This window comes from Lithobates pipiens, unplaced genomic scaffold (genome assembly GCF_037356315.1).
Source record: "Lithobates pipiens isolate NorthernLeopardFrog02 unplaced genomic scaffold, aLitPip1_a1.2 Scaffold_22, whole genome shotgun sequence".
In the NCBI taxonomy this organism is placed as follows: domain Eukaryota; kingdom Metazoa; phylum Chordata; class Amphibia; order Anura; family Ranidae; genus Lithobates; species Lithobates pipiens.
The window spans coordinates 306,698,066-306,721,693 of record NW_027507784.1 but is presented as its reverse complement, the minus strand read 5'-3'; the positions used below and the strand labels follow the sequence as shown (position 1 = coordinate 306,721,693).

The 23,628-nt window shown below is 44.5% G+C and overlaps 1 protein-coding gene across 1 annotated transcript in view; it reads left to right on the top strand.

The window, feature by feature from the left end:
• The window catches only part of PRKCB (protein kinase C beta), a 344,681-nt gene that overhangs the window by 314,102 nt on the left and 6,951 nt on the right, over nucleotides 1-23,628 (top strand). The window contains exons 15-16 of the mRNA XM_077449335.1: nucleotides 76-183; nucleotides 15,323-15,463. Coding sequence (XP_077305461.1) covers nucleotides 76-183; nucleotides 15,323-15,463 — 249 coding nt within the window. The remainder of the gene's footprint in view (nucleotides 1-75; nucleotides 184-15,322; nucleotides 15,464-23,628) is intronic.

Here is a 23,628-nt window from a genome sequence, read left to right as displayed (position 1 = left end):
CCTTTTTACAGGTTGTGTTTGGTTGCTACTCTGTGTGTTTTAGATCTCCTTGTAATTACACTGTTTCCTCTACAGGCTCCTTTTGAAGGAGAGGATGAAGATGAACTATTCCAGTCTATCATGGAACACAATGTAGCCTATCCCAAGTCTATGTCCAAGGAAGCTGTGGCAATCTGCAAAGGGGTAAGGGCCTATCTTCTCACATCTTCCAAAATTGTAAAATTCCAAATACCCCAAGTTGTCTCTACATATTACAAAATAATTGTACAATCTCCTTAGGTCCCATTTCACACCAACGTTCCGATCATGTCTGCCTGTCAGTTTTTCAGATGAACCCGATGAGAACCTCCATTCTGATTGTCTGATGGTTGGGTGCAAATGGACCACCTGTCTATTTACACCCACGGACATCAAATCCACTAAAAACAGATGGATGGGGATCTGTTCCCCTTTCTGTCCAGTGGATCAGATTGGATAGCAGTCCAGTGTAAAGGGTGCCCATTCCCTTCTAGTGATGGATGGTCTTTGCTCCTGGAATGCTCAGCTCTTTCAGAATAATTTTATTAGCGCCATTCCATCCAGAACTGTGCGTCCAAAATGCCATGAGGACAGGTCCACAGGGGTGTGTCCATTATCTCCTGCTCTGCTCACATGAAGTGGGTTGGATGATAATGGGGATCATTCAACCTGGAAGAGGACCTGTGATGAGTCTGCGGGGGACATCTCCGAAGAGGAAGGAGGTGGGTATTTCAGGGAGAGCTGCTTTCTAATTTTGACTGTACTACTTTACTTTTATTTATTCGAGTTGGGCTTTAAGTGTACAGAATTCATGTAAAGCAGTCCTGTCTATTGTGGTCGATGTCCAGCTACAGATTAGAAAAATAATGTAGGGATTGCCTGAAAAAAGGATTATAGTTTGGACAATATTGTAATACCAGAACAGATTCAGAGGAATGCAAGCTTGTTTCTACAGTCTAGTCCATTCCACTATGTGCCTATTCTGCGCAGCACCTGGATCCATCCCACCCCCGCAGTTGTAGAGAGGAGGGGAGTCAGCTTGTCTATAATTGTCTGTGTGCGAGTGTGTTTTTCTCGTCATTTAAATGCCATGTGAATCCAAAGTGAAATGACAGCGATCCAAACATCTGCTTGGGATGTCCCTGTGCTTGGGCTGACGCTCCTCCACCACAGGCAGCAGAAATAAGTGAGTGGGAGACGGCGATGACTGGCAGCCATAGGCATAAAGCAGTTCCTGTGGTGGGGCTATTAGCACAGAGCGAAATTCCAAACTCCTGCAGCCTGAATATAAAGTGATTGCTTCTTTCCAAAAGTGGGTTGATTATGTATACACACTTTATTTTATATTGCATTGTTGCATACTTTGTACTGTTTTTTTATGAGTACATACAGTCATCCATACTAACACACACCCTTTATGGCAAGTTTGATCATATGCAAGTTGTGAGGAAAAGAGCATTGGAGAAATATACAGAGATCCAGAGAGAACATACATAGTTTTGCATCCTGCTGTTAGTGGCATAAGAGAGATGCCAGCATAACAAAGACTAGACTAGAGATAAGTGATAACCAGTCTACAGCGTAGATGGTTTTGACTGTAATGTCTGTCGCACCTGCAGACATCTCTGGCCAATCAGTGTTAACGGGAAAAGTTCTAACGAGTTTAAACCTTGTCCAGCCACTTACTTAAATTTATTTCCATCTATTTTAGCTTTTCTTGGAGGTACTTACTCTTTGCTCCTTTCTCCTCACTTCTTTTTTTTTTTTTTGTGCCTGCAAGACCAGCGATTATCTATGGACCAGCCTACAGTGCAGGCTTCTTTAATCATTGCAAAAGGGTTATAAGCCCTCTGTGGGGGGGGGCAAAACCAAGATGGGATTAATCCCCCGTTTATCCTGTCTGCTAGGTTGTGGAGAGTACAGGGCACCTGCATTCTCCCCCCAAGTGGCAGCTAGTCTGTCTGTGTGAACCGGATCTTACTACTCCTGCACCACCTCATTCTTGGAGTTGGTTGGGGCAGTTGCTGCAGCTGCATATCCTTCCTCTTTGCAGATGGATCATTGGGCTGCCAACATCTGGATCTCTCTGGGCACCAAATACAACAGTTATTGCCACAATACCTGGTTTACTGCAATCTACAAGTGTTTTGTCCCCAAGGTATTCTGCCTCCCTCTACTGCTAAGGAGGTTGTGAATACCCCTCAAGCGTGGCAGATCACTAGAGCAGGGAGAAAGGGTCAGATGGATTTGCTAGCTCAGACTCAGTTTTTAGCTACATTGGGGGGTTCAGTTATTCTGGGCCTGAGTACCCATTCTTCTAAAGATTGCCCCCACTTGAACTCCCAGGCTTCCCTGGCTATTCAGCTGTCCCTCATGACTAGGGTTGCCACCTCATCCCTTTAAACCTGAACACACATTAATTACACAGGTTCTGTTGCCGATTTAAGGTGGTAATTAAACTCAGTGCCTTATCTGCATTAACCTCCCTGGCGGTATGATTCAGTCTGGAATAAGGTGCTGAAAGCGGTACAATTATTTTGCATGGAAATCTGGCTTTTATTTTGTAGTCCTGTAATTCTTAGGAATAACGCTCTGAAATCTCTTCAAACCAGAGTCTAGCAGACATCCCGGGTATGATAAAGTTTATAATATAATAAAGAATAATAAAAATTATTCAATAATGTAATCAAATCCAAAAAAAACTGAAAAAGGGACATGTTTTGGTTGCTATGGACAATCTCCAAATTCCAGGCAGAAAAAACAGTATTTATAATATAAAAGTGCATGCAGGGCATTGCACAGACCACTAGGGACAAAGGGGGTGTGTATTTTTTAATACAGCACTGTAATCTGTAAGATTACAGTGTTGTGTGTGTTTTGTGTGTTTTTACTTTTTTGAATTTGCCGCCGTTCTCCGCTCCCGTGCGTCGTAACGTCACAGGGAACGGAGCTCGGCGGCATTCGGCACTGTGAATCGAGCGGAGGACGGCTCGATCACACAGCGCGGAGGACATCGCTGGATCCAGGGGACAAGGTGAGTAACTCTCCCTGTGTCCTCCCCTGCATCGAGCGATGCGATCCCGAGTCTGGCCCGGGGTTACCGCTTATGTAATTAAAATCCCAACCCGAGCCAGACTCGGGATTACCGCTAGGAAGGTTAAATTAGCTACAGAACCTGTGTAATCAATATTTGTTCAGGTTTAAAGGGATGAGGTGGCAACCCTACTAATGGCAGGTGGATCTGCTTCCTGTTCCTCAGCAGCTCTTACCAAAGGGGTAATTACCCCTGTGCCAACACTTTCAAGGTTTCTATTCAAACCTTTTTTTATGGTTCCCAAGCTGAAAGGGGGGGGGGGGGGGTCCATCCCATTCTGGTTCTGTAGACGTTCAATTTATTCTTATGAGTTAAAAAGTTTGTCATGGAAATGCCAGTGCCTCTCTCCTTTTGGGGGATTCACAGGCCTCAGTAGACATCCAGGATGCTTACCTATGTTTTTGCGTCATCAGTGCTATCTGTATTTGTAACAGTGAGCAATCATCATTCCCAACTTCCCAACTTATCACGCTTCCCTTTGGTCCCCATGGGTCTTCACCAAGTTCCTTGCACTGGTTTTGGGTCATCTTTTTTCTCATGGCATTTATGTTTTAGGGTTCTTGAATTATCTTGCTTTTCAGCAGCTGGCTTTGACAGGGGCAGGGACCTTTCAGATTCAGTCATCCCTGCCCTCCTAAAAGGAATTCAGCTTCTCAAAAAGTCTTCCATCACACCTTGAAGGCCTACTTGCTTGTGAGTTGAGCAGTCTTTCTTAGAAAGTACTCCATGTAACATACTTGAAGCTATTTACTAAAACTGGAGAGTGAAAAATCTGGTGCAACTCCACATAGAAATCAATTAGCTTCCAGGGTTTTATTGTCAAAGCTTAAATGAAAAAAGCTGAAGTTAGAAGCTGATTGGCTACCATGCACAGCTGCACCAGATTATGAGTTCACCAGTTTTAGTAAATCTACCCCATTCTGTCTTCCCTCCAGTCCAGTCTGTAAAAACATCTGGCCTTGAATATTAAATGACATATTTCTGCCTTGGTGATTCTGTTTCAGAAACCCTTGGCCTCACTCATTAGTTAAGGCCTTTGTTCAGGGTGTAGCTCACATCTCCCCATTCCCCTTCCAGTTCCTGTGTCCCCTTGGAACCCCAATTTGGTTATCTTGGTTCGTAAGGCTACCCTTTGAACCTATTTTTGATATTCCCTTTTCTCACCTTACCCATTATGGCTCTGAATTGGAGGCTTTATCCTGTAAGGAGTCTTTTAGTGTTGCACAAAGACAAAGTTGTCTTGGGGCCTAAAGGCTCTTTCCTCTCAAAGGTGGTGGTCTCTGCCTTCCACCTTAATCAAGACCTTGTCCTCTTTGTCTTGCTTCAAAACATCTTAAGGAAGTCTCATCATGTTGCATATTGTAAGAGTTTACCTCTCGGCTGATGCTTCCTTTAGGAAATCGAATTCCCTCTTTGTGCTTCCTAACATTTCCCAGAAGGGTCTCCCTGCATCTTGGGCCACCATCGCTAAGTGGAGCAGACAAGTTATCATTGGAGCCTATAGTCTGAAAGATGGGGCTCTTCCCTTTCTAGTTATGGCATACTCTACAACATCTGTTAGTGCTTCATGGGCATTTCAGCATCAGCAATTTGCAAGGTTGCCACCCTGGCTTTTGTTCATGTTTGCCAAGTTCTACTACCGGAAATTTAAGGCCTCCCTTAATGCCAGTTTTGGGCATAAGACGTTAGAAGCTGCTTTCTCAATTTGAGGAGCCTTCTTGCCCTGTTTTGTTAAGTGGGCTTGTTGGCATTGTTTTGTGGTGTTACCCACCCCTCAGACTGCTTTTAGATGCCCCAGTCATAATGATTAAAAAAGGCAGTGTCCTGTACTGTACGACTAGGAAAACAGGATTTTTGTCTTACCATTACAATCTGTTTCCTGAAGTAAAGCAAAGGACCCAGTCCCTCCACTCTATTTTTGTGTTGATATTATTGTTTGCTACAAAACTGAGGCTATTTAAGAGAGGGAGGGGCTATATAAGGGGATCTCCTAGCAGATTATTTTATTTTTTTGCCAGTGTCCACTTGAAGGTAGATGCATATACCACGTCATAATGATTAAAGGATAAGTTCACCTTTTGGAACGTGTTACATGTTCTAACAGCTGCAGCCTCTCGCCCTCTCCCCCCCAGTGACAGCAAGCAGAATCTGCTTCCAGCGCCCGCTGTCACTATTTGAAAAGAACCCGGCTGTGCGGGGCTCTGCCCACACAGCCGCATCATTCATTCACAATTTCCTGTGAATGACTTAAACTACAAGTACTGTCACCTTATTGTGGCCGACAGCTTGTAGTTCTGAATGGACTGCAAGGTTCGCTGATGAGCAGCCTTGTAATTTATTGACAAGCCCTGCAGCTTGTAAACAACCAGGACATATGCAGGTACAGGCTGAAAGCTACAGGGCTTGTCTGCAGGAGTCTGGCATTGTTTTACTAATCACGGTTGCAATGCTTTCCCGGCTCCTTAGGGATAAAATAATAAATGCACATGTACGTTTCACTGCAAAAATATATGCATTTATTTTTTCACAAAAAGTGAACTTATCTTTTAAAGAAGCCTGTGTCCTATTTTTGGTTGAAAAGGTATACTTTATTTTGCATAATAAAATATACAAAAAACAAATACTTCATCTGGGTACAGTCTACCCTGTACTACGACGCCGCACATAAATACAATACAGTTTAAAGCATACAAATACATTCACCCAGCAGAATGATACCTAACATGTTGTGCAGAGTAATAATACCCAAAACATCACGTCATGCATAACGCCACTTACCCCGAAAGCATTTACCAGAAAAACATGTTACTCTACACGTTACTTGATTCAGAGCATGCATCGTTTTAAACTGAATACAATTTAAACAAGCAACGGGTGCGATTAGGGGAAGGGGAAAGCGTTCACAGGCCCGAAGCTTTATTGAAAGGACAAAGACACACAGGGTAGAGTGGAGGGAAGGGGAAATCTTCAGACCACCTTCCTCCTTAAAGACCATCAAGCTATAGTCTGAGCCGACTGATCCAGTCTGCGTCAGTCCTTAATGGACATCCTCTCCTGCTGGTGGATGAGGCGCTTTCTGGCACACAATAAAGCATCCTTAAAGCAGCACAGCACCCGCCAGGCGCTGTCAATGCCCTCCTGAGAACGAGTTCCAAAAAAAGAGTCCGTTCAACACACTGAAGTGTGCACAAAGTCCTTAAAGTGGTTGTAAACCCTTACAAACCACTTTGACCTACAGGTAAGCCTAGATTAAGGCTTACCTGTAGGTCCAAGCAATATCTCCTAAACCTATATGGTTTAGGAGATATTTGCCCGAAAACAGTGCAGGCGCACTGAACGCAGCAGTTCCAAAAATGGAGCTGCCGCATTTGTCGACTCCCGTGCGCATGCGCGGGAGTGACGTCATCGCGGCTTCGCCGAATGACAGCAGCGGAGCTGCGAGACGCCACCAGCAAGATGGATGCGGCGGACTACAGGGGACAGCGCGACTTCGCTGGCTCCTGTGTCAGGTAAGTGACACATAATGGACTACTATGCGATGCATAGTAGTCCATTATGCTTTACCTTTGCAGGGAAAAAAAGAGGAAGTAAACTCATCAGGGTTTACTTCCTCTTTAAGTTCTGGTTTCAAGGCCCTCAACAGGCTCTGTGCAAAGAAGCCTGTGTCCTATACTGTACGCCAGGTAATAGATCTTATTGGTAAGTCAAAATCCTCTTTTATACTTCCCTTTTAAGCTATTATCGCTGCCCATGTTCCTGCCATGGAGATTCAGTCTCCTCTTGGTGATTATTTATCACTGTGATAGAAAGTGATGGAAAGCCAACATTTTACGACTGTGGCAAGAATAGCTGGTGAGTGTAAAAACTTCCTTTTGGTGACACCTTTTCTGCCTGCATAAGCTGGGAATCTCACTTTGTAGCGTTTTATTCTCACTTGCACATCTGGGTACTCTGAAAAACCCTTGTACTCTATCATGCAAACATTAAAGTGGATGTAAACCCACCCCTCACCGTGCATCAACTAATGGCACAGTATAAATCAATGCATATATAGGAGCCTCCTGCCTGTATTCCTACCTTAGCAATGTCACCCCCTTCATCTGTAGGTGCCTTGCAAATCTCTGAAATTGGTGGGCGATCTGTATGCTGTCGCACGGTGGGCGGAGTCGTGATGTCACACAACTCCCCGCCCACCTCTACACTCCACTTGGCTAGGCATTGTCCCGAGGCTGAACCTTATGCCTGTAGAGTGAAGGAGAGCACAGCAGGAGGAGAGCATGTGCGCAGCAGGAGGAGAGCATGTGCGCAGCAGGAGGAGAGCAGGTGCGCAGCAGGAGGAGAGCAGGTGCGCAGCAGGAGGAGAGCAGGTGCGCAGCAGGAGGAGAGCAGGTGCGCAGCAGGAGGAGAGCAGGTGCGCAGCAGGAGGAGAGCAGGTGCGCAGCAGGAGGAGAGCAGGTGTGCAGCAGGAGGAGAGCAGGTGCGCTGCAGGAGGAGAGCAGGTGCGCAGCAGGAGGAGAGCAGGTGCGCTGCAGGAGGAGAGCAGGTGCGCTGCAGGAGGAGAGCAGGTGCGCTGCAGGAGGAGAGCAGGTGCGCAGCAGGAGGAGAGCAGGTGCGCAGCAGGAGGAGAGCAGGTGCGTTGCAGGAGGAGAGCAGGTGCGCTGCAGGAGGAGAGCAGGTGCGCAGCAGGAGGAGAGCACGCTCTCAGCTCCCTGTCATATGCACTCCTTCCTGTGCATGTCATACACTCTGTGCCATAGACACACTCTGCTCTCTTGATGGTGCATGAGATGAAGAAAATAGGATGTCAGTTACAGCAGTGGGGGAGGTGGCGACACGGATTTTTTTGTGTGTCGTTTTTTATCACAGTAAAAAAGACAAGAGGATTGCTCAGGGCTGGATTAACTCTTTGTGGCAAGACTGGGTACAGATGACTTTATATCCTCTACGCTACCAGGTAGAAGTCTTTTAAAAAAAAAAAAAAATTGGGGGTTTACATCCACTTTAAACCTAACCTGTGGCCAATATATGTCCCATCTCCTCTCATGCCGTGCCTTAGATTTGACCGGTATTTTGGAAAAAATAGAATGATCGTAGGCTGTGCGGACATGCTACAGAAGGTGGCCATAGGCTGTGCGAACATGGTACAGAAGGTGGCCATAGGCTGTGCGAGCATGGCACTGGAGGTGGTCATAGGTTGTGCGGACATGGCATTGGAAGTGGTCGTAGGCTGTGCGGACATGATATAAGAGGTGGTCATAGGCTGTGCAGAGGTGGTACAGGAAAGTAACAGGAGGTGGTCAGAGGGAGCAGATGGGTCTGGTCTTACACGGCTATGTTGTGGAGAGGAGTGTGCCACCACCAAGACGAGTGCCAAATGGCGCTGCCCAGCACTGCGCATGTGCCAGTCTGCCCAAAAATGGCCGAACATGTACAGGCTTTCCCGAGCCCGGTTAGCATTGGAGCGGCGCATGCTCAGTTGACATGTCAGCCCGCAGCCATATTTTTTTGTGGGCACTGCTGTCCATAATGTCCATTTAAGGGTAGCCCTAAAATGGGCTGAAATATATGGGCTGCCCGTAAATTAATGGGCGGTTGGCAACACAGTCGCAGCCATAGCACAAAGCGGCCTACCAGGAAATTTCCCACTCTCTAGGTAGGCCTGTCCGGCCCTGAATACAGCATCCAGATTTCAAAGTCCATATAGGGCCAGAACTAGGAAGAAAGTCCCTTGTCACATTTATTTATTTATTTTATTTTTTTGACACATTGGGCAAATTAGGGGGATTTCTCCTAACTTCCTGTCCCATGGACACAATGGGCAGTAAGGATATATTTCTCCAAAGTGATAACGGTGACCTCACATGAACCTGTTCACCATCATAGGTCTTGTGGTCTTTCAAACTTGCCATTTGCTCATAATAATCCTAAACAATACAGTGTGAAGACTCTGTTGGTGTCATCCTGGCTTCAGTGGCAGATCATGTGACCTATGCCATGGAATAGGTCAGCTGACCTGGACCAGAATACTGTAGAATTCTTTCATTCCAAAAGAATCGGAACCCATTACGATAAATGAATTGCAGGTCTATATATCTATATCTATTATAGTTTTTTTTTTTTTTTTAAAGCTGAATTTTTGAATGAACCTGTTAGTTACTCCTACAAGCTTCAGCTTTATATAATACTCCTGATAGATTTAAAGGTACAGAATTGGCAGCTTTTATATTTTTTTTTACAAAGGGACTGCACAAACTGTCGTGTATTTTTCCTACAATTGGGCAAGGCAGCGCCTATTACTTTTTTTTACTGTTTCTCCAGTGAGAACCATTTTATATTGTGTATATATACAATTATATTATATGTAGTAGTATATGTATATGTTGTAGTGTGTGTGTGTGTGTGTGTGTGTGTGTGTGTGTGTGTGTGTGTATATATATAATATAATTATATCATGTGTTGTGAATCATTCTTGCAGTGCATGTACAGCATCACACCAATTTGCCTTTATTTTTCAAGTTTATGTATTATGTCCGTCCCCGGCTGGGATTCTTAAGGGCAAACCAAACACTCAGTGCCTTGATGGTGTCCTAAAGCATTCAGCGCTGAAAATTAGCATAATGGGTGTGAAGCACACCGCGTAAATGTTAATCTATTCCAGCAAGGCTGCACCCTCAGGCTTTACACCTCAGTCATGTGGGGTGGGTAACGGCACACATGTTGGGCACACATGAGCTGGCACGTGCCTGTATATTAGACACACACACAGATTGATGCACAGAAAAGGGCTCCCAGCACAAGTGCTTGTGCAGGCTGATTGCAATCGATCTTCTCCGCCATCCAAAGCAAGCTAATAGGAAATGGCTGGGCATTGCTGGTGAGCCATAATGTCTCCCCAGAACTCCGCTGTAAGGCACTGAGTCACATCCGCTGCGTCAGACATTCGCATTCGTGCATCGTGCTGACTGACTTGATCAAGTCAAAGCATGGCATAAATCTGGCCTGTCCTCATCTTTTAATGAATAATGAACTGGTACACGCTAGAATAAACATTTTTAAAGTGATTGTAAAGGGTTTTTTGTTTTGTTTTGTTTTATATCACAAATATGTTATATTTACCTGCTTTTGCACAAAGCGGCTCCAAAACTCCTCTTCTGGGGTCTCCCGCCAGCGCTCTTTGTTCTTCCTCTTCTGTGAGTCCCACCATAGCAAGCCACTTGCTATGGGGGCACTTGTGCGGGATTGATTCCAGGCTGAGCTGTGTGCATCTGTTGACACACACAACACGGCTCAGTCCCACCCCTGATTCCCTCCTCACAGGCATTGGCTGACCGCAGCAAGAGCAAGTGGCTCTCATCAGAAGGGAGAAGAGCTGCTGCAGATGGGCACAGCGCTGGATCAAGGTTGGGTTCAGGTAAATGTTTAAGGGGGGCTGAGGGGAGCAACATTTGAACGTGTTTTATTTTTTTATTTTTTTTTTATCTTAATGCAGAGAATGCATTAAAGTGGTTGTAAAGGCTGAAGGTTTTTTACCTTCATACATTCTATGCATGAAGGTAAAAACCTTCTGTGTGCTGTTCCCCCCCTCACAGCCCCCTCCATTACTAACCCGAGCCCCCTCTGAATCCAGTGATGTGCACAGGAGCCTTGTCTGTCCCGGATCTCCCTCTAGTCATTGACTGAGGCACAGCAGCAGGATCCATTGGCTCCCGCTGCTTTCAGTTGAAGCCAGTAAGCCAAAGAGGAGATAGTGGGAGAGGGGCCGAGCCGTGGCTCTATATATCTTATGGACGCATAGAGCGGGGCTCAAAAGCGAGCATGTACCAGTGCCCCATAGCAAGCGGTTAGCTATTGGAGGTATTGGTCAAGGGGGAGTAGCCAGGAGTGGGGGACCTGCAAAGAGGAGGATCAGGGCTGCTCTGTGCAAAACCGCTGCACAGAGCAGGTAAGTAACATAACATTATTGTTATAAAAAAATAACTTTTACTATCACTTTAAGGTAAAAAAAAAACCTTTGTCTTTAAAGTGCAAGTTCATCTTTACAGAAAATCTGTAAGGTGAACTTACACTGGGCTCCCTCCCCATCCCGCTTACCTGGAGCCCAACGATCACCTGAACTGACAGCTGGTATTGCCACCTTACCAGTCTGGGGATTTGAAATCCCAGCGGCTTTCTCTCCTCTTTGCCCATGGTGACAGGATGGGCTACGTGGGTTCAAAGCCGCCCATGTGATGACGCCGACCAATTAGAATGCTCCTAAATGTACCTTCTGACGAGATATACTTTGGAGTTTAAGCGGCAGGGATTTCTAAGCCCCGGACCAGTGAGGTGGTGACCCAATGTATCAGTGCAGGTGATCAGCGGGCTCCAGGTCAACAGGACTGGGGGTTGAGGGGGGGTGAGGAGGGCGTCCTGTGTAAGTTTACCTTACAGATTTTTCTGTAAAGGTGAACTTGCCCTTTAAAGTGTATCTTAAGCTCCAGTGATAGTTGCAATGCTCTGGGGATTGCCTTCCTGATAATGACATCAAGAGATGAGGTTCAGGTTCGCCACTACCATGGGTTCAAGATGAATCCCCAGGACTCAAACAACCAAAAAAAGCAAAGCATACCCTTCACCCACGAGAGTCAACCCTTCACCCACGAGAGTCAACCCTTCACCCACGAGAGTCAACCCTTCACCCACAAGAATCAATAATTTGAAGGCATGGATAACCCAGCATCCTTATATATGTCTCAAAGCAGCAATATTGTCAGCATATGTTGGTTAGAGAGAACCAACAATTCATTCTGTTTAGGGATAGAGACTGCTTTTTGTGTTTATGTGGGCATTGGTACATGTCCCTTATGGCAGTGTCTGACTTCCCAGGCCTTTTGTCTGACAATAATTTGCCTATTAGCCCAAAAAATGGCCAGAATTAAACAAGAAGATATGCGCCCCCTCCCTGCAGACCTCAGAGGGGTATGTCATCAGATTTGCAAAATTGTTCACAAACGAAACCCAGGCGGATTGGCTCATCCCTAATGACAATGGTGGACCATGTCTGCGCAGCTTCTGGCTCTGCTTCAGCATGGCCTCTTTTATTCTCTACCAGGAGGGCTCAGATTCACAACTGGGTGATGGGTTGTATCACGTAATAGTAAGTGCTTTAACAAGGACCTTCATGGCAGGGTCACCAGGTATTCTTTTGATTAAAGCTGAACTTAAAATATGATTTTAATTTCATAGTTACATTGGTCCAAGTATGAATATGCCATGCTTGTTGGAAGTGGAGAATCACTGTAGCAGTCACCACCACTACAATGATCACTGCTGTCTTCTGGGTTCCTGCTCTGCTGCATAGTAACCACAGGGGGTTGCTTGCTCTACACAGGTGTTGGACTGAAGTAACTATACTATAAATTCCATACCTAGAGTTCAGCTTTAAATCTGCAGATTAAAAAAATAAAATAATTTCCGTTAAAGTGGAGCTAAACCCATTAATTTACCTGTTTCCCAAAAACAGTTCAATTTAAGGCATGCCGTAAATAACATCACAGTTGCTCATGGTCTGAACTAAACTGTCAAGCCATCAAATGGCTGTTGTCATAGCTGATCACATGTGCAGCATCATAGCAACTGAAGATCAAACAGAGGCTAAGATGACCAATTCCTTGGCTGTTAAGGTTAGGTAGGTTTAGTTCTGTTTTAATGTGTTAAAAGCTTTAACGAGATGTGATTGATCGGGCTTATAGATACTTTAACCTGTTGACAGCTGCCTAACACATGTGCAACAGCAAAAGGGTGGGCTTTAAAGGAGTTTTCCCAAAGCTCTGTTAGTCATACTTCTGTGGGTCACAGGAGTGCATTTTGTTCTGTGCTCCTGTGACAGATTCAGTCCAGGCTCTGCAGGAATCCCGACAATAATGTCAGGATCTAACCAGATGCCTGACCAGCAGCAGACTCAGCTTCTCAGTGCGCCACTAAGATCCTGAGCCAGCTGATCTTGCTCCCTCCACAGCCTGGCACTTCAGTGAGTACTGGAGGGGCAGAGCACAGTCATGGCTCTCTGCTTAGAGCGGACCAGAGAACTGAGTAATCAGTGGTCTTTGATCGCTCGGTGTAGAGTCAGCGGGGGACAGCAGCAGCTCAGATTGTTGTAGGTGTGTAGGGGAGTTTGTGTGTATATGTGTGTGTGTGTGTGTGTGTATATAATATTATAATTATTTTGGATCCCGCGGTTCTCTTTTAACATCCACACACCATGCATATGGGTCATTGGATGACCGATGTTTGTGTTTTTAGAGCGCTCTCACTGCATGCTCCCAGTACAGAGACCGAGCTGTCAAAGACCACTTTGTGTCCCCACTAACGATCAGTAGATGGAAGGACCGGCTCACGATCATGTGACCATGGTGATAGCCAATCACAGTTGTCATCTGATCCCTGGTCCTTCCCGCTTTCCAGGTGTTCAGTATCATTTAAAGGCCCGCAAGGGCATGTGGGAAGAGTTCAATATTTCTTTTATAATGTAACTATTTGGTTAAAGTGGAACTACACTTCATCTGAGCACCACAAGCCAAAAACGCTGAATTCCTTTTTAACATAAAAAGCAAATTCCCCCATCCATCCATGTTTCCATGCTTTATTTTGCTGAGAAATTGCTTTGAAAAACACCCCCAAAGCATTTCTGGCTGCTGCCATCTGGATTAATGGCAGATGATTCATGTAGAATTTACCTCCTGAAATCCATCTTCCCTTAACTCAGGCGTGCAGGCAGGAGGGTGTACTTAGCGGAGAAAGCCTCTCCTGAAGACTCCTAGGATGGATGACATAATTTGCCTAGGCATGGAAACCAGCAAGGACCTGAAGAAATGTACAACAAACAAAAAAATGTTTAAAAGCAGTAAATATGATACACTTTCTTATAAATTTACTAATGCTAGCAAAATAAGGATTAAAAATAGCCAGTGTTGATTGAGAGTGTGACGTTCCACTCAAAGTGTTGCCTTAAAAAATATGACCATGTGCTCCTTATCTAAATATAAACTGCTACATTGTGACCAGCAACTAGAAGGTGATTGACAGTATAACTTGTTTAAAAGATGAATAATAGAAATGGCAGTAAAAGCATTGCTGCAGTTACATATGCATAAAAGACAAAGTAATGGCACAGGTAAATAGGGTTCATTCTGTGTAAGCCTTACCCTATGTTTCATGTGCATTATGTAAAAAAAATATTAATAATAATTTCTGGCTAACGCGCAGCAAGACTCTGATTCCTATTATGTAAATCTGTGTAAAGTCACATTACCTGTGAATTCCGCAGCTTGTTTTTCGAGTAACAAGAACCATTTGTGCACAGCTGTGCTGCCTCCATGGACTGCGGTGACATCCACTGGCGTCTGCAGCACATCTGCTCCACTCCAACACATCCCAGGCTCTCTTCTTTCCGTGTCACTAGCAACAGAATTGGTTGCTAAGCAGAAACATGCAGCGTCTCGTCTGCGGTCTTGTTACTCATGCAGTAAAATTTGTTCTGATTACTTTAAAGGCCACAAGACTGCAGAAATTGCCAGCGGTAACTTTGGGGGCATAAAAGGGAATTAGAACTGGTATTTTTTTTTTTTTTGAATGTGGCTGGAGCTGCACTTAAATTCACAGTTGTTGAGAGCTTGTATGGCCAGGATATGCAATTAGCGAACCTGCAGCTGTTGCAGAACTACAAGTCCCATGGAGCATAGCAATACTCTGACAGCCACAAGCATGACACCCAGAGGCAGAGGCATGATGGGACTTGTAGTTTTGCAACAGCTGGAGGTCCACTAATTGCATATTTCTAGTGTATGGCATTCCCTCTGCATCTGCCAGAAATTACTACCCCGTTTCCCCGAAAATAAGACCTTGCGTGAATGTCGGTGATGGCTGCAATATAAGCCCTACCCCCCAAATAAGTTCTAGTTAAAGTCCTTGTAGGTCTTATTTGGGGGGGTAGGGCTTATTTTGCAGCCATCACGACAATCACTCTAGGTCTTATTTTCGGGGAAACGGGGTAGGTGATAGCGGAGATGACCAGAGGATGTTGGAGAGCTTCAATCTGATGACGGTCATGTACTTGTGTTCCATAAATAAGTAAATATTCATTGAAATGAGAAATGTGACAATCGCTTATTTTAACTTTTTTCATTCCTCTCTTTACCGGTCATCATTAAATGAGGTTTTCTTTCTTGGTAGCTTATGACGAAACATCCAGGCAAACGCTTGGGCTGTGGACCAGAAGGGGAGCGAGATATAAAGGACCATGCATTCTTCCGATATATAGACTGGGAGAAGCTTGAGAGGAAAGAGATCCAACCGCCCTACAAGCCAAAGGCGGTAAGCTGTCCCTGCAGTACCACGCCTCTCTCTTCTACAACCTTTCGCTGCCGTCTGTGCCAAACTCGCTGTGTTCTGTGTGCTTGCGTATTTGTGAACACTGTGGTTGTGCGTGTTTTATGTGTCATTGCTCTGTGTGTGTTCACTCTATGGCTCTGTGTGTGGTGGTGTGGTCAGTTTTGTGTATGTTTGCACACAGTATGTGTACATCGCGCATCGCTTAGACTTTGTCTTCAGTCATCAGGTTGTAAGTCGAAGGAGACTTCTCATTTAATTTAAATCATCCCCAATCCTGGCCAATTGTACCTTCCTAGCTGGAATAGCATTTTCTTTTCTTTTTTTTGTTATATTTTTCAGCTGTAAAATTCTATAAATAAAACCTATTTATACAGCAATGTGTATCATAATTGGACAGGCTTTAGGTGGACCTGTTACAGCAAACAGTATCTTTTCTTTTTTTTTTACTTTTTTTCTTTAAAGTGAACCTCTCAGCAGATTATTCACACTAAAGTATTTACCTATTCTGAACAAGCAGTGGGAGCGCATTAAAATAATGTCTTATTCACCTATGTAGCTATAGGTATTGTGGAGAAATGAATCTTTCATTTTACAACAGAGGCATGGAAATTTCAACTCTTCTCCCCTTTGTTTTTAATGGAAGCAAAATCTTGGCAGCCTTACAGCTCTCCTAACGCACGACAGGTGCTGTAAGCTGTTAGAGAATATAAAAACAGACTTTGGAGCAGGGGTCTCAGCTGGTGGGCTTACAGCTGTTGCGGAACTACAAGTCCCATCATGCCTCTGCCTGAGGGAGTTATGCTTGTAACTGTCAGCCTTGCAGTGCTTCATGGGACTTGTAGTTTCGCAACAGCTGAAGGGCCACCAGTTTGAGACCCCTGCTTTAGAGTCTTTGATTTTATCTTTAAGGAGGAATTGCTTCACACTACAATCAGCTAGAGAGGTAGGTGAGGGCTTGTTTCAAAGCTCTTTTACTGGTTGTTTAGAATATGTAAACATTTTCTTTGTGCTGCCTCCCACTTCCCATTCGTCCTTTCTGCCTTTCAAACTTCCTAGTTACTTGATATAACTAGAAACTTGGTGTATAGTGGCCTCATCTTAGCACTGGAAAACATCTTTTGTTTAAATAGTTAGGTAAGGGCTCATAACACTAGGCTTCATAGAGCAGAAACTTTGAGGGAGACCTACTCGGACAGTCATGATTCCCATAGCAGCAACCAATGGGACTGTCCCTTGTATTTATGCAGCAGAACAGAAGCAAGAGTTTGATTGGTCAGGACAGCTATTGTTTTTTTTGGGGTGTTTTTTTTTTTTTTAAGGAATCAGAAGTTCAGGCTGTAGTCTGTTAAAGCCTAAATCCCAAGACACAACATTCTAGTATATATTTGGGAAGAGCAGGAAAGCGTATATAGGTTCTGCCAGTGGTTTACTGCCATCTATGTTCCCTATTGGGAGAGTCCCTCTAATCTCTCCAATGGGAGAGGCAAAAACACATATTTAGTATAGTGAGAAAAGGGGGCAGTATTTTCCAGCTGTCCATAGCTTCCTGACCCAGTGACTGCATACCCATTGTACAGTTGTCACAGGGACAGGTAGGGCATTTTCACACTGGGGTGGGCGGTAAAGCTCTGCTATTTTTAGCAATGATTTACCGTTGTTTTTGCTGTGCTTTTCGGCGGCTAGCGGAGAGCTTTTAACCCCCGCTAACAGCCGAAAAGGGGTTAAAAGCGGCGCTGCCTCGGCACTGCCCATTGATTTCTAAGATGCTGCTTGCAGGACTTTTTTGAGCATCCTGCCAGCACACCGCTCCATTGTGGAAGCACTCGGGTTTTCGCACTGGAGTGAGAGGAGAGGCGCTTTTCAGGCGCTTTGCAAGTGCTATTTTTAGTGCTGTAGCGCCTGTAAAGCGCCTCAGTGTGAAAGTAGCCGTAGTGAGGGAGATCTCCTCCTCGATTCTGTAATGGGTTAAAAAAAATAAAAAAAATAAACTGATAGAAATTTTACCTCCGCCTCACTTCATTCAAAACTTTAAAAAAAATAAAAAAAGTGTAGAACATTTTGGATAGAGCAGGGATGGTTATAACCTTGGTCAGATATTTTTCCATTTGCAGAGATTTCCCTTCACTTCCTGTCCCATAGCCAAACAGGAAGTTAAAAGAAAGCTCTGCAAATTAAAGGAATTCCTTGGGGACCTCCAGGTCACCAGAACGAGTGCCCCCATTGGAACATTTCCCCCCTTTTCTGGGGACAACACAAAATGTTTGATTTTCTTTTACTTTCACTTTCAATGATAAGGGTAAACAGGACAAATAGGGTGAATCCTCCTAATGGGGGCACAGACAGCAATAAAAACTGACAGCTGTTCTAGTCTCTCTCGACTCTATCCAAACCCCCCCTCCCCAAAAAAGTTTTGTCTTTACTTATTCATTAAAACGTTCTGTGTGTTTCTACTACTAGTATTCTCCCAATAATAGTAGTATAGCTTACTCTATAAAACTTTATAAGGTTCATCCCTAGTCCTAGCCTTCCCAGCTTGTTCTAAAACTATACAAAATTGTACACTATTATTCTTGTCCCTTTGGCCAAATTTTGCAGCCATTCTGCAAAAAAAAATGCCTTTATCTAATAAGGCAAATTGGGGTGATCCATGGTGATTAAATATACATTGGCATTATGTGGTCCCACTATGAAACTGAACTATGGTTACCAGGGCTTTTAATTGCATCCTAGTGGTTATAGGCTCTGAACTTGTCACTTGAAGAGACACGGTCACTTTGCCCATGCTGTGAAAGGTGACCATGTCTATGGAAATGGCATCTGACACCTATATGCATATTTTACCTCTGTCTGCTTGCACTAAAATCATTTGTGTCGGAGCAGTGACAGTGCTTGGGTATAGTAATTAGCTGCTAGGCACCATCACAAAAGATCAGGAAATCTTGCATGCTCCAGAGGAGCAAAAAGCTGTGAGGCAGTGCAGTTAAGGTAAGTATATAGGGGGCTGAAAGGTACTTCTTTTTACTTTGCCCTGCATGGGAAAAAGAACAATGGGGGAGATTTACTAAAACACAGATCTGGTAAAGCTGTGCATAGTAACCAATCGGTTTCTAACATCAGCTTGTTCAATTAAAGTGGTTGTATTCCCATTTTTTTTTCTTTACCTACAGGTAAGCCTATAATAAGGCTTTCCTGTAGGTAAAATTAATATCTTCTAAGCCTGTATGCATACAATGTGAATGTCTGGCTCAAGGTCCAGCAGACGCTGCCGGACCTTGCCGGAAAGAAGACTCCCACGTGTATGTGCGGGAGTGACGTCATCACGGCTCTGGCCACTCACAGCGCCGGAGCCGCGAACCTAGAAGACACGCTGAGGGCAAAATGTCAGCGCCCGCGGCGTGGACTGGTCTGCGATATGAGGACCTCATTCTAAGGTAAGTATTTCATAATGAGCTAGTATTATTGGTGCATACTAACTCATTATGCCTTTGCCTTACAGGGTTTTCTTTTTGTTTTCTGAGGGTATACAACCACTTTAAAGTGGGAGTGCACCTAGAAAAAATTATTAAAAGCCAGCAGCTACAAATACTTCAGCTGTTGACTTTTAATAAATGGACACTTACCTTTCCTGGAGTCCAGCGATGTCGGTGGCCGAAGCCGATCAATCGCCCAGCTCTTGGCTGCTGCCGCCGCCATTCTCGTTGTGGGAATCAGGAAGTGAAGCGGTATGGCTTCACTTCCCGGTTCCCTACTGTTCAGGCGCCAGTCACGCTACGCGTGCTAAATGGTCCCTGCTATCTCCTGGGACCTGTGTGTTTCCCAGGAGACAGCCGGGGGGGGGGGGGGGGGCGTGACTGCAGGAGTCTATTCCCGGAAGTGGGTGCAGGTATCTGCACCCTCCTCCCCCCCCCAAAAGGTTCCAATTGTGGCACCAGAGGGGGGAAGGAATCAGATGAGTTTGTGTGTACCAGTTTTAGTAAATCTCCCCCAATGTCTCTTAAGCCTAGGCTCACACTGGTGCAGTGTGGGTAACGGTGCAGGTGTTTAATACACATGCGATCCAATTCTGCCGATCACACTGCGTTTTACAAACCATTTTTGGGGTGCGATTAACTTAACATTGGTTCCCGCTGTGGGTCGTATGAACGGGGTGCAATTGTGATGCGGTGCAGGGGAAACACAGGAATCTCTGCAAATCCCACATCACATGAGTGTGAACCTAGGCAAAAGGATATGCAAACTCGCGCATTAAAACTGATGAATGGAAATCTGGACGTGTTGCCTTTTTAAAGAGAGTCCATCACTAAGTAAAATACCTGTGTGTGTGTGTGACTCCTGATAGTAGTTTGGAAGCTGAGAGCAAAGAACAGCAGCTTGTGACACCGGTATTTTGCTTCAAGACTTACTCCCTTTTAAAATGGCCTGTAGAAAAACTGATGGAAGGGGGATTTATTGTGGTGCAGTTGGCATCCTCTGTGCACCTGTCTGATTTTCAGCAATTGAAGGTCTACGGAATGCTGACATGGAGGTTGAGGAGGAGGGGAGGTCACGTGACCGCGTTTACCCCTCCCCCCGACTTCTGTTTGCCTTTCTGTGACCTATTTTAGTGTGAGCAGGAGAAGCTGAGGCATTCTGACAGTTTACAAGACAGCAGCAGTCTGAATAATTCAATCTTTGTAGTTTGCAGTTACATTTATTAAAAATGCACCATCTGTTTTGCTGCTTCTTCCTGAAAGGTATACGCTGCAGAGCGGTATGCATTTATTACATAACGCCCCAGCATACGGCTTGTGGTTTTAATCACATAAATGGCTGCAGTAAAAAAAAAATAGAAATGTGTATCTAAGGATGTGACGCCTCGCTGAACCAGCTATCAAGTTCTAACTCATCTAACAGTCTAACCAAAAAGTTGTCCCCATCTGTGTTCTTCACAATTTCCATTTTTCTTTCCCAGTGCATTATGAGAGAATTAAACTGAACTTAAACTCTAGGTTATACACAGGCCATCTTAGACAGACGGTTGAATTCACAAAGCTACAGCAAATATATTGCAGCAACAAGAGCTAAAAATATTATTAGAAAAATAACAATCACCATGACAAATGTCACGTGCATTATAGCTTTATGAAATCAGCTGATGTTTCCACAACTTTTAGATAAATGAGGCTTTGAATCTTCTTGCATTGCTTTTGCATCTGGGTCCTCTTAAAAGTCGCACATCTATGGAAGAACTTGAAAAGATTGTCCTGTCCCTGGCCGCATCCCCTTCATAGCACATCATAAGTGACAGAGGCCTCAGTTACACAGGACGTTTTTAATGGCTCAGTCAGTTATTAACATCTTGATGGTTGTCACCTCTTGGTTTTAGTGTACTGCAGCTGAGTCATTTGACCACAAAGGGTTGAAGGCAAAATTAAAAATATAGAAGCAACCTGGGCCGTTACTATGGTAGGTAACGCAATGCACCAGCCTTAAGGTGGTCCAGTGCCCAGACTTTGCATACTAAAGTAATTACATATTCTGAACAGTGCACTTTAGAGCAAGCCCTCATTCATCTACGTATTTACAGTATCTCACAAAAGTGAGTACACCCCTCACATTTTTGTAAATATTTTATTATATCATTTCATGTGACAACACTGAAGAAATGGCACTTTTCTACAATGTAAAGTAGCGAATGTACAGCTTGTATAACAGTGAAAATTTGCTGTCCCCTCAAAATAACTCAACACACAGCCATTAATGTCTAAACTACTGGCAACAAAAGTGAGTACACCCCTAAATTAAAATGTCCAAATTGGGCCCAAAGTGTCAATATTTTGTGTGGCCACCATTATTTTCCAGCACTGCCTTAACCCTCTTGGGCATGGAGTTCACCAGATCTTCACAGGTTGCCACTGGAATCCTCTTCCAATCCTCCATGACGACATCACGGAGCTGGTGGATGTTAGAGACCTTGCATTCCAACACCTTCCGTTTTGAGGATGCCCCACAGATGCTCAATAGGGTTTAGGTCTGGAGACATGCTTGGCCAGGCCATCACCTTTGCCCTCAGCTTCTTTAGCAAGGCAGTGGTCATCTTGGAGGTGTTTTTGGGGTCGGTATGTTGGAATGCTGCCCTGCGGCCCAGTGTGCGAAGGGAGGGGATCATGCTCTGCTTCAGTATGTCACAGTACATGTTGGCATTCATGGTTCCCTCAGTGAACTGTAGCTCCCCAGTGCCGGAAACACTTGTGAAGCCCCAGGCCATGACACTCCCACCACCATGCTTGACTGTAGGCAAGACATACTTGCCTTTGTACTCCTCACCTGGTTGCCACCACACATGCTTGACATCTGAATCAAATAAGTTTAACTTGGTCCTATCAGACCACAGGACATGGTTCAAGTAGTCCATGTCCTTAGTCTGCTTGTCTTCAGCAAACTATTTGCGGGCTACCTTGTGCATCACCTTTAGAAGACTCTTCCTTCTGGGACAACAGCCATGCAGACCAAATTGATGCAGTGTATGGTCTGAGCACTGACAGGCTGACCACCCCACCCCTTCAACCTCTGCAGCAATGCTGGCAGCACTCATACTGTTCTGAGTGGAACCTGTCCTGTTAAACCCCTGTATGGTCTTGGCCACCATGCTGCAGCTCAGTTTCAAGGTCTTGGCAATCCTCTTATAGCCTAGGCCATCTTTATGTAGAGCAACAATTCTTTTTTTCAGATCCTCAGAGTTCTTTGCCATGAGGTGCCATGTTAAACTTTCAGTGAGCAGTATGAGAGAGTGAGAGCAATAGCAACAAATTTAACACACCTGCTCCCCATTCACACCTGAGACCTTGTAACAAGTCACATGACATCAGGGAGGGAAAATGGCTAATTGGGCCCACTTGGGACATTTTCACTTAGGGGTGTACTCACTTTTGTTGCCAGCGATTTAGACATTAATGGCTGTGTGTTGAGTTATTTTGAGGGGACAGAAAATGTACACTATTATACAAGCTGTACACTCACTACTTTATATTGTAGCAAAGTGTAATTTCTTCAGTGTTGTCACATGAAAAGATATAATAAAATATTTACAAAAATGTGAGGGGTGTACTCACTTTTGTGAGATACTGTATATGCATCTGGGAGAAATTTGTTTTAAACCTTCATTGAAATATTAGCTGTATTTTCTGTATACGACAGAATCTTTGCAGCCTGCCAGCCCTCTAATGCAAACAACCAGCAGGTGTTTCTAAGCTGTTAGGACCCATGGATATGGCTACTGTACAGCAAAGCACAGCGTTTTTCAACATCCACAGTAAATCGAATGAACCATATTTTATGCATGAATACGTTTATTCTAACGTTTACATGCATAAAGGGCAAAATGGTGCTCTATTGAAGAACAAGAGATTTCTGAGTCCTAGCAATGAAGGATGGTAGAGGGCAACAGATGTCTGCCTTAGCAACAAGAGGAGGCTAGGCAATAGAAGCCATCTGCGTCCTAGCAACAGACACTAGTGGCAAAAGTTGCCTGCATCCTGGCAATGAAGAACACAAGGTGGCAGAAGCCACCTGAACCCTAGTAACACAAGGCTAGGTGGCACAAACCACCTCCATCCTAGCAACAGAAAGATGCTAGGTGGTGGAAGCCAAGAAGCAAGAAGGACACTAGCCCCCAATAGTCACTTGTATACTAGCAATGAAGGGCACTAGGAGGCAGAAGCCCCTGTATCCGAACAACAAAAGGACACTAGGCGGCAGAAACTGTCAGCGTCTTGGCAACAGAAGTACATTAGGTGGCAGAAGCATTTGTTGTAGCAATGAACGACACTTATGCAAGGCTTCAGGGCTTTTCATTTCTAGCAACTAAATGGAGTAAATGAAAGACTATCCAGTGCTGGAGAATGGGAATTAAAGTAAACCTCTTGCTTTTGCCCTGTAGGGACAAAGCAGGGGTTCACTTTAAAGTAGAACTGTGGCCAGGCTTTGAACATTAAAAATATACAGGTAAATTACAATGGGGTTAGGTGGCACTGCTCTACAAAGCACTGTGTCTCTGAAATAACAGTAAAAGAATAAGGAACATTTTGTGGGATTATTACGGTGCTGTAGAAATTGTGACTAAACCTTTCATAATATAAAACTTAATTTATTGATACATGGTTAAAATC